Source organism: Abramis brama, assembly GCF_963993115.1.
Source record: "Abramis brama genome assembly, chromosome: 8".
NCBI lineage: Eukaryota > Metazoa > Chordata > Actinopteri > Cypriniformes > Leuciscidae > Abramis > Abramis brama.
The window spans coordinates 10408175-10420674 of NC_139970.1; the positions used below are offsets into that span (position 1 = coordinate 10408175).

The window sequence follows — 12500 nt, forward strand, 5'->3', positions numbered from 1 at the left end:
ACCCCTCTGACCGTTGTCCTCTCCTGCTGCCAGGCCCCTAAAACACACACACACACACACACACACACACACACACACACACACACACACACACACACACACACAGTAACAAAACAGAGTACAGGTCATTGGGACGTGAAGAGGAAAATCATATATTATCAGCACTGTCAATGTTGCAAGAGAATAACCATCAAGGCGTTTGTGGTCTGGTGAACATTTCCCATATGGATACACACACGCACACAGAGGCAGTGGATCAATAAGGTCAGCTGTGGGATCTATCCATTCATCCCTTCTATCCATCACAATCGGCCTCTAATCAAATATTCTCAAAATCAAACCAACCTTTAATGCTGAAATCATTCAATCTGTGCTCTCTTTTCCTCACACACCCATCACTGCCACTGAAAGAGCCGTGATGAATGAGGGAGCATGAAAAGACAGAGACAAACGCCAGTGCTTCCGTATACAATCAGGAAGGTCAGTTAAGGTCAGGGGTCACGACCCTAATGACCCATGCTGAACTATACTGGTGAAATAGTAACTCTGGCTCCATAGAAACGGCATAGATTGGAAGAACACACTCAAAAACCAAGGGTTTCTTACCCGAATTTGGCTGCGATGTCGTAAACCTGTTTCTCGTGCTGCAAAACCTTCCCACGATCCCCCTCAAATAACAGCGTGGCGACACACAGGTGGTGCGGGTCGAATCCTTTAAACTGAGAACAGTGTTGCACGGTTAGACAACATGAAATCAAAAGAGACCCATAATCCACCAGTGAATGTTATTTTGAAGAAACATTTTTTTTATTTTTTATAATCCTTTATCATAATGTATGAGACTTTGACATTCTCTGCTTCATCTAAAATGAGTTTTCATTTCTGATTTTATTTCAAGTCTGTGTAGGCGTGAATAAAAAGAAAAAGAAATATTAGCCAATAATATCAGCGGCTACTTTTCACAAGCCAATCAAATCAGTGGAATGAAATTAGTCTAGCATCATATATTGCTTTAAATGTAGAATACTGTGGCTGACCAATCAGAATGAAGTATTCCAGAGAGCGGCGTAATAGAGTGCATTAGTGCCCGCCCACTTTTTCAGTGGCGCTGGTTCCGGAAGTATTTTTCCATACATTTTTCCCATAGGGATTTTACAAACCATGAACCGAGCCAGCTCCGAGGAGAACCATAACATTAAAAACGTTGATTTGAAGCAAAAAATTATTAAAAATCAAACAAAAATACATAGGTACAAGACTGTGGCTTTAGTGAGGAAAACAACTACAATCCCATGAAGCATTGCAAATGACATAATCGAATTAAAAACAATGGAGAAACATAAAACTACTCATTAAAAACTGCTGGTTTTTATACTATTAGTATAGTATAAGTTTGTTGCATATGCATATAATCAAATATTTAAGTATTTTGAGATACGCGATTATATCATTCGCAGTGCTTCATGGGAGTGGGCGGAGTTAATGAGATCTTTTGCCACGTTTTGCTTGTTTTGACTGATTGGAGGATTTTCAGTAGAGCATCATGGGTAATGTAGTTTTTCACCACAAACTCTAATGTTAAACACGATTATTTTAAAACGAAGTTGAAATAATGCTGGCTGACGGCTTCAACAGAAGCAAACACCATGCATTAACCTCGTCGCTCACAGCAGGGCTATCTTTAAAGATTCAGAAGTTATCGTTAAAAATCATTCAGGCTTCTTTCTCACCTTTGTTATGTAGAATTTTTTCAAGCCGTCCACGAATGACGTGAACATGGAGGACACCTGCGGCTTGAGCGCATGACCTGTCAAAACATTGAAAACGTCAGTAAACCTCAGCATTTATCACGCAATCATTTAGCGCTCTTTTTTCAGGAGCTGTGTGCAGTCATAAGCTTTCCGCTCGAAACGAATGACTCTCGTGCTGTTCTAACGTCACCAAGCATCCCTCAGTTTCGCCCCTCGGATTTCCCAAAGGCCTTTGTGTCAGATTTATTAGCGGTGTGAACAATAGCGCAGTAATGACTGGAGACACAGAGAGAGGGAAAGGCCGAGAGGGAACGCTGCACATAAATCATCCTGATAGCAGTTCCTCTGATAAGAAACACCAGGGAATCTCACACACACACAGTCAGATTCACCTCAGAACCAACACAAGATCTCAGATCAACTGAAAATCAGCTGACATGAATCTGAAAACAAGTCATGTCGCTGCCATGGCCTAAAGGATAGCACACTAACCAGTGTTGTGTTGTGTTCACTTCCTGTCTCTCTCCATCACTTCCTGTCTCTTAGAGCTGGCAATATGATAATACTGTCAAATGGTAGTACTGTGTCATCTGGTAGAGATTTGTTGATGTCTGTGGTACATATTTTTGAATAGTTATCAGTATTTATGCACGAAAATGACTAAGAACTGTGAAAACTCAGAGCGAGACGCATCCCAAATAAGTCAAGACGACGATTATTAGTTGTTTGTGGATGTACAATGTTACAATAATAAACATTAAACTGTTCTACAGGTCACAGTTGTTTATATATTTGCAAAAGCTTCAAATCTGCCTTATCCAATCGGAATTTAACTGAATTAACTTTTTATCTTTATGATATAATAAACAAATAATTTTATTTAGTCATTATGTAAAATTAGTCTGGAATGTTTTGTTTTATTTTATTGTTTTTGAACTCAAGTGTTACAATGTGTTTATGCATGTGTGGCCTTTAGTGTGAACTATCAAGTTAGTATAATAATAATAATAATAATAATAATAATAATAATAATAATAATAACAACAATAATAATAATAATAATAATAATAATAAATATAGCTGCAAGCAACGATACGGGGCCAAGACCCTGGAGGGTGGAACCTGGATGGTCCAAAGACCATCTGATGAGATTTTAAACAAAATTGGACAAAATTTGTAGGAATAGCAAAAAAAAATGTTTTTTCATTTACTTCGATATGGCGGACAGGCAAATTGATGGAAAGTGACAAATGAGATATCGTAGGAATCAGCATAAACCAAGGATCATAATGACAATTAGAAAACAATTTCGGACATGCTGATGATGATACCTACCAAATGTTATGCCAATATGTCAAATCATTTAAAAGATATTGCAATTAATGTCAAAATTCAAAATGGCACCCGATGGTTCATCTGATCCGGACAAAATCGGCATCCACGTATTCGGCATGACTCAAGGAATCCATAAACACCAGGATCATGATTCTGACAAACTATTCAAAAATTATTAGCAAAAATAGCCATTTTTCAGATCTCATGACCTGGAAGTGGCCGTGTTCCCAAATTTGGCATGGACTCTCAAATCATGGTTCCGATAAAGAAAAGAAAATTGATGGAATAGTAGCAAAAAAATAATAATAATACTGTACTTTTCAAAATGGCCACTACTGTACTGGGCGGAGTCTTATATTAAGATGTTGAACGTGATCAGCATGGAGAGACGAATCAGGTGAACCGTGTTTCATTTTTCTAGATCAAAGTGTTCAAAAGTCAACTGGTGGTGGCGCTATAGAGTTGGTACAAGAGACCCCAAATTGGGTCAGATTTCTAGTCATTCCCATCACTACAAGTGTGCAAATTTTCATTATTTATTTATATATAGGGCTGCCATAGACTCCCATTCGGGAAGAAGAAGAAGAAGAAGAAGAAGAAGAAGAAAACTAACGAATACAATAGGGGCCCTTTGGGGTCTGGCCCCTAATAAAAACAACAACAACATAATCCAATGACTTAAAGTACCTTTCATTTCTAAAAGTATTTAAGTGACTGAACTACACAAAAAACAGATATTACCAGATAGTTTTGCAATAGATAAAGATTTGTTCTTAAATTCCCATTGATATACACTACTGTTCAAAAGTTTGGGGTCAGTAATATTTTCATTAAGAAATTAAAACTTGTATTCAGCATTAAATTGATTAAGTGACAGTAAATACATTTATAATGTTACAAAAGATTCTATTTCAAATAAATTATGTTCTTTTGAACTTCCTATTCATAAGAATCATGAAAAATAAAATATGTCTCAGTTTTCACAGAAATATCATGTTTCTTGATCATCAAATCATCATATTAGAGTGATTTCTGAAGGATCATGTGACACTGAAGACTGGAGTAATGATGCTGAAAATCCAGCTTTGATCACAGGAATAGATTACATTTTCACATAGAAAACACTTTTACAATAACTACAATAATACTCCACAACTTTCCTGTTTTACTGTATTTTTCTACAGTAGTACCATGCTATAAACGTACTTATCCCGTGACTTGATTTTCCTGTTTGATGCCATGAGGTTCATTAACGCTTCCAGAGTTCCAACGACCAATAGTTTTAAGAGGATCCACACCTTCACTACGCTGAACCACTCAGAGATTACATGCGTCTTTTCTTCTGCTTGCGATTATAACACAGATATAAAAAATATACCACTTCTGGGCTCAAAGAGTGTGCATGCTGCAAAAGCCATTATGATTACAGAGAGCAGAGTCTTCATTAAAGAGTCGATTCATCTCTCTCAGAAGTGCACCGTGGATGAAAACACGGATCCGTACAGGAGCTAACGAGATCCCTGGAGACGGGGAACTTTTCCACATTGATCTGGCAACCCCTCACAGATTCTCCCACATCTCCGCGTGTAACGTCATCAACCCCGGCGGCACCGAGAGCTTAATTGCTGCCAGGGCCATTTTTCATTGTTCCTGAACGGCGTGTTTGTGCATTCGCTCGCTGCTCAGCTGGTAAAATAATGATCAATTTCACTTTCTACGCGGCGGCGCGAGCGGGGGTTCTCCAGAGATGAATTGCACCACAGCAAATTAAACCACTGATGTAATGAATACACAGAACAACAACAAGTAATAAAAACAAAAACAAAGCTCTCAAATGCTAAATCTTGCAATTCATCTCTGTGGAGCGGAATATGAAAACAGATCACCGTCTCTAAAGCCAGACATGGATTGATTGTGGAAACACAGGCTCTGCCTCTTGCTCTCAGTTATCATGTTTTAGTTACATAACCAACTCATAACACTCAGATAATGCATGTTATCAATATACAGCACATCTGGATATCACGCACCGGTCAATGACTTTACAGCTCCACAGAAATACTAAATTGTCTGATTAAATATTGATGCCACTTACAGTAATTCAGTGTGTTTGTGATGTCACACAACTCACTGTGAAGGTTCAGCTCATGAATATTAATTAGGTTTTGTGCAAATAATAAAAAATGATGTATTGATTTGGAAATCAGACATGTGGCAGAGTAGTTACAATACATTACCAATAACATTAATGTTATAAATGTTTAAAATCAATTTTAAAAAAAATCTAAATAAAATGAAGCTTCTTACACAATGATGAGATAAATCAGTCTTTTTGACCAACTGAAAGGCTCAAATGAACTTGTATAATATATTAAATTATGTAAAAAAACAGTATTATATTAATAATAATAATAATAATAATAATAATAATAATAATAATAATAATAATAAATAAATAAATAATAATAAACACTATCGTGTAAAAATTTGGGATAAGTACGATTTTTTTGAAAGAAAGAAAGAAATTTATTAAGCAAGACATTAACTTGATCAAAAGTGACATTTGTAATGTTAAGAAGAATCTGTTTCAAATAAATGCTGTTCTTTTATACTAATAATCAGAAATTATTAGATAATAATCAGAAATGTTTCTTGAGCAGCAAATCATCATTTTAGAATGATTTATGACGCATTTAAATATTTAATTAACACATTAATATCTTCATGCTTGCATCCGTCACTGTCAGTTCCAGGATTTTGTAGCTCAGTAGAAAAATTAATCAGCAACTTCATATTAAATATGGTGTTGGTCCAGCAGTAATTTTCACTTTGAGAATAACAAGTTATATAACTACTATATTTAATAACCATTGAGAAAATCATAACCTGTTGTCTGGATAATGACAGAAGGGCTGCAGGACCATACGTATTATTTTTGCAATTACACCTTTTAAAATCCCCCTGTGGTGAAAATCAAGCTTTTAATGTTGTTTATGTGTCTATGTGGTGTTTTTAATATGCTTTAAGACAAACCATGTGTAAATTCATAATTTTAGGTTTAAAATTCATTTTAGTACCTATGATCACGCGCATGAACTCGACAATCGACTACTATGGACTTGTAATGACACATCAAGGATGTTAAGAGGCTAAAAGCAGGTTTAAAACTTGCCCCATTGAAGTCAACAGGGTGCAAATTTTAAAAAGAGGATAACACGGTGTAGGTGTTGTTCTCTGTACTGACAGCACTCCAAATGTACAAAAAAATGAGCTCAAATGTTAAAATTGACCGGAGTTCTCCTTTAAAACTGCAGTGAACCAAAGACAGTCTCAAAAACACGCTTTGAAATCGCTGGTGTTTCTGACGTCACAAACTACCTTGTAACCAATCAGATCAACGTGTGATCGTCAACGAGTGGATCTCTGAGCTGAGTGAGTGAGTGGAGGCGGGGCTCATTTGCATATTCATAGAACCACATATACTTAATGAGGCTAGGGTGTCGAGTTACATTCAAGATATTTTAAGACATGAATAATTTTTTTCAAGGAAAAATGTTTAAATATGTCATTTTGATGATCAAAGATGAGTTTTAAGGGATAAAATGGTTGACTACAGGGGACTTTAAAAAGCATCTGCTATTTGGATTTGTTTAGCATCCCAACACTTTTTGACCAATGACTTTCCCAACCATTTTTTTGTTAGGAAATTATCTTCTAGTAAAATCTAGATGGCTATAGAAACTTTTCCATTATTAATTAGCAAATTAAATATCTCTTTTTTTTATTAAAGAATAATGGTGCTTTTGATGTGACTTTTTTTGTTTCTCTCTGAATGCAGTCGTCGTCACTATGAGCTGTCATTGTAAAAGAGCTGTGTGAAGATTCTTCAAAATATCTTTTTTGTACCACAGAAGAAAGAAAGTAATATAGGTTAGATCAGAAGGACAGACGCAACTCACCGAACTGAAACTGCTCGTTGTCCATTAGCCGAATGGATGCTGGAGCACATCTCTAGAACAAGAATAAAGAAAAGGAAACATGCTCAGACAGAAACAGATTAATAGACGGAGGCGTATAATGACCCTCTCCTACACTTTTAAACAAATCTACAACATTAATATTGCTCAGACAGTTGTTAGGAAACACCTACAGTACAGCAAAATGATATTCCAATTAAAATATAACCCGATTTTTTTAAAGGCAGCCTTGGGCGAAGAGAAACGGATGGAGGAGCAGTGTAGGGCCTGAACAGCATAATCAATAATTTCATTTTAAGTTTGGATCCCAGTTTGTTTATGGACTAATAAGAGACGGCAACACTGAGATCATCAATAAGGGCTACATCAGCAGCAACACACACACACTAATGAGAAGCCCAGATCTGAGGCCATTAGCTTCACACACACACACACACACACGGCCCGATTCAACATGCACTCTTCAAAATAAAGCTGCTCTCCTGGCATCGGTCTTCACTTGACAGCTAATTTTACACTTAATGCAAATCTACAATAGATTCAGTCAACTAAAATCTAACAGTTTGGAAATAAGAAACAAAAATAAGAACAAATGAATACAACAAAACAAAGATGAAATAAACAGTGCTTTAATGGGTCATCGGATGCAAAATTCACTTTTACATGATGTTTGCATATAAATGTGTCTTTGCAGTGTGTGGACACAACCACCATACAATGAAAAAATCCATTCACTCCTTTTTTAATCATCAGAAAGCCTAAACACTCTCAATCAACAAGACATTTGGATTTTCTGAGCAATATGATGTCATATTGCTTATGCTCCGCCCACGACCGCTGACGGACTGTCCCATATTAGCATATTTCCCGTATTAGCATATTTCCTCCATCGGCCATTTGTATACTGTCCGCCAAGGCATCACTTCAAGGGTGTTTTACACAACCATTGAGGAATTTTAACCAAAGTATTTTAGAAACTTTACATGAAGACCCTAAAGAATCACACCAACTTGTGGAAAATGGGCATCCGATGACCCCTTTAAGTTTGTCAGGTGTAGTATTCAGGTAAGAAATACAGAAATTCAATAAAGTAATCAAATGTAACAATCTTATAACAGTCTTCCTTGTATAGATCCTTATTAAAGCTACTAAAGTTATTCAGTCAAGAGCAGTGAGTGATTTTCTCTTCATCTTTTGTGGTTTGTGTAAAAGGGATAGTTCACCCAAAAATGAAAATAACCCCATGATTTACTCGCCCTCAAGCCATCCTAGGTGTATACGACTTTCTTCTTTCAGACAAATAAAATATGAGTTATATTAAAAATGTCCTGGCTCTTCTGAGCTTTATAATGGCAGTGAATGGAGGATATGATTTTGAAGCCAAAAAAAGTGCATCCATCCATTATTAAAGTGCTCCACACGACCCCATGGGGATAATAAAGGCCTTCTGAAGCGAAGCCATGCGTTTGTGTAAGAAAAATATCCATATTTAAGAGTTTTAAAACTAAAATAACTAGCTTCCGGCAGACGGCCTACGCATCGATTTACGGTGAATGAGTAAACCTTGACCTGACGCACTGACGAACACGAAAGCGCAGAGGTCACAAATTAGAAATCTAAAATGAGAAATTTTAAAGAGAGATGTCGGAGGATTTCGATATGTAATAGAAGAGGAGCTTGAGTTTGTTGCCAAGTCCTATTTGTTAGAAACGCGAGAGACGTCAAAGCTTACGCTACTCCTACATCTCACATCATACATCACGTCGGGGTTACTCTTTTGGCAAAAAGAATCAGAACCAGAAAAAATTTTGAAAAGAATTTTCCTGTAGCTCAAACAGTAGAGCGTTAGCGCTTGCAACGCCATGGTCATGGGTTTGATTCCCAGGGAAAGCAAGAAATTATAAGAATGTGTAAAAATGTGTTCCTTAAAATGCAATGTAAGTCACTTGGGATACAAGCGTCTGCCAAATGCGTAAATGTAAATGTTTTCAACATTGATAATGATGATAAATGTTTCTTGAGCATCAAATCATCATATTAGAATGATTTCTGAAGGATCATGTGACACTGAAGACTGGAGTAATGATGCTGACAATTCAGCTTTAAATCACAGGAATAAATTACATTTTAATATATATTCACATAGAAAAGTTATTTTAAATTGTAATAATATTTCACAATATTACTGTTTTTGTGTCTTTTTAATCAAATAAATGCAGCCTTGGTGAGCATAAGAGACTTCTCTTAAAAACAAAAAAATATATCCGATCCCAAACTTTTGAATGGCAGTATATATATATATATATTAAAACCTAAAAAACTTAACAGTATATCACTAGAAAATGAAGTCAGCCTGCCCACAGCTGGGTTAGTCACATGTAGGCCTGTACTGACCTGTCTGGCCACCTCTCTCAGGCACGCCACACCCTGCTGGAAGTTTGGGAACACCACGGAGCCGTACTTCTGATACTCGGGAACGGGTCGGATCTTCATTGTAACTTCAGTCACCACTCCCAGAGTTCCTAAAGAGCGAGACACATATCCACCATTGGCATGTGTATGGACAGATGGGAGTCACACCAGTATCACACCAGTATCACACCAGTATCACACCAGTATCACACCAGTATCACACCAGTATCACACCAGTATCACACCAGTGACCGTTATCAAATGAGGTTTGATCTGATTCAGTATTACACACAAGGGCTAGAAATGTGTGCAGTTTGTAATGTGCATGATCTGAATAGTCCTTAACACCAACAACAGGATATAACAGTCAGTCTGAGGGTTGCACACACAAACACACACACACACACACGAGAGGAGCCCCTGACTCTCTGCAGGAGATCTGAATGTTCATTTTCACCTGAACGCTCAAGTTTCTTCCACTACAAAAGGAAGCAAAGAGATTTACAGACCGTGTGTTCTGTGACATATAGCAGGTCAGTATCAAACGACACACTGGGGGGAGAGCAGAGTCACCGGGGCCCTGCGCAGCAGGCTTTCTGTCCCGAACCAGCATGACCTCTGACCCCGCGGGGGAAACCCTGCATCTGCTGCTTCTAGACTCATTACCGAAAGCCCAGAGCAAAAGAACATGTATGAGTGCGTAACAGTCCTGTGGAGAGTTTATACGACCCATCATTGAGACCGTATGCTGGATGAAGCTTTATGAGCAGAACATACCTCAGCATCAAAACGCCACTCATCCTCACCCTTCACTCATATTTTCTTCACTAAAATGTAAAAAGTTTGAACAGGACTGTAAAATGCTAAAATAAACACCTGTTGATTTGCTTAAGTGTAATTTTACTTTTAAATATGGCAAAATCTATGGTTTCTGGAAGTAAAAACTATGAATTATCATACAATTTATAGTTATAAACAGTAAAAGTTTAACATCGCATTACATTTTACTGCATAATAATGTAAAATGCATGGCTTTTGGAAGTAAAAACTATGAATTACTGTACAATTTTGCATGAAAAACTGTAAAAGTAAATGGTTTAACATCACATTATGTAATTTAACTGTAAAATCCTGCCAAATTTGAGTTTTTTGGAAGTAAAAACTATGAATTACCATATAATTTACAGTGTAAAAACAGTAAAAGTAAATGGTTTAACATCACATTATGTGCAATTTTACTGTAAGATACTGCCAAATGTTTGGTTTTTGCAAGAAAAATACCAAAATACCAATACATATGATGCTGAAAAACAGTGAAGGTAAATGGTTTAACAGCACATTACATGTAATTTTACCATTAAATACTGTCTAATTTATGTTTTTTAGGAAACTATGAATTGCTATATAATTTACAGTGTAAAAACAGTAAAAGTAAATGGTTTAACATCACATTATGTGTAATTTTACTGTAAGATTCTGCCAAATTTTTGGCTTTTGGAAGTAAAAGCTATGAAATACTGTATAATTTATAGTGAAAACAGTAAAAAAGTAAATGGTTTAACATCACAATATATTTTACTGTATAATAATGTCAAATGTATGGATTTGGAAGCAAAAAAACTATGAAATACTTTATCATTTATGGTTAAAAAACAGTAAAAGTAAACAGTTTAGCATCAATTACTATAAAATACAGTAGGAAAATCTTTAGGAAACTAAGAATTACCATATAAATTATGCTGAAAAACAGTAAAAGTAAATGGTTTAACAGTACATTACATGTAATTTTACTGTAAAATACTGTCTCATTTATGTTTTTTAGGAAACTATGAATTACCATATAATTTCCAGTGCAAAAACAGTAAAAGGACATTCCCAGAAGTAACTGAGTGACGCATCACATTTGATTATATTTCAATTGTTTGTTGTTCATATTTTTGTTTTCAGTAATGTACATAAGGGTGTTTTGTTACAATTTATGTTGTTTAGTTAATATTTATTGCATTATTTTAGTGTAATGTGTCTTATATCACTTAATGAAATATATTTTAAATACACTATCCTGTAATATCTGAAATATTGTCTTTCTTGTATTGTTTCTTTTTTACTGGATTCTGAATTTCTGGCAACAACTGTTTGTTTGTTTTTTACAATAAATTTAACAGGTTATTTTTACAGTGATCATTATAACAAGGATTGTTCCAGGTTAAATACTGTACAACTTCTGTTCCACTACCCCAGTACAGAACAACTGCTCAATAGATTGAATTTAACCCAAAGATGTATTTAACCCAAAATATTCCTTTAAATGTAACAAAAACCCAGTCTACCATCAAACACACACCTCTGACACTAGAATCATGATCGCCGTAAAAACAACAATTCTGTCATCTGAAGTTTAGTGTGTCAAAGGGGAAAAAGTGAAATGTGTCCTTCTTTAGGATCTAAACGTCCCTGACATTACAAAGCCATTAAAGAAGCCAGATGTCCCTCCTAATGGAATCATGAATGTTTAATTAATGCAGATTAAACCTGGGAAACAATCATCCTCCCACAAATAATTCATATGTGGTGTAAAGAGCTTCAGAACATTTAGCTAAATACAATGGTTATGGCCAATTTTCATCACTTCAGGGCTTCATGAATGCCTTTAATGAATTTTTAGAGAGACAAATTAATAATTATATAATTTCCTTTGGATGAGGGGATACTTTTAAACAGAATTGTGATGTGAAAAATATCAAGCACATACTTCTGACCCGTTGCCCTGTCTGAAGAGAGTCTGTAAATATGTGTGAGAAACATTACCACATGAAAACATGAGAAACATCACCACTGTATGTCATACACTGTTAGTTAAACATGTTTCAGTGCCCTCTACTGGCTAACAGGGACTAAATATGGCTTCAGTCTCAAGTTTTATTTGAGGTAAACTCAGAGTTATTTTGCTAAATTATCCATGGTATCATCTATTTTAGATTTATCTGCCTCTAAATGACACATAAAAAAATGAATTATGGTTGGT

The 12500-nt window shown here is 35.8% G+C and overlaps 1 protein-coding gene across 1 annotated transcript in view; it reads right to left on the reverse strand.

Annotated features, from left to right (window-relative positions):
- Nucleotides 1-12500, reverse strand: part of agps (alkylglycerone phosphate synthase) — a 42529-nt gene that overhangs the window by 11526 nt on the left and 18503 nt on the right. The window contains exons 11-15 of the mRNA XM_084123385.1: nucleotides 9458-9585; nucleotides 7046-7097; nucleotides 1731-1807; nucleotides 607-719; nucleotides 1-37 (exon numbers count right to left, since the gene is read on the reverse strand). The exon at nucleotides 1-37 is cut by the window's left edge and continues 33 nt beyond it. Coding sequence (XP_083979511.1) covers nucleotides 1-37; nucleotides 607-719; nucleotides 1731-1807; nucleotides 7046-7097; nucleotides 9458-9585 — 407 coding nt within the window. The remainder of the gene's footprint in view (nucleotides 38-606; nucleotides 720-1730; nucleotides 1808-7045; nucleotides 7098-9457; nucleotides 9586-12500) is intronic.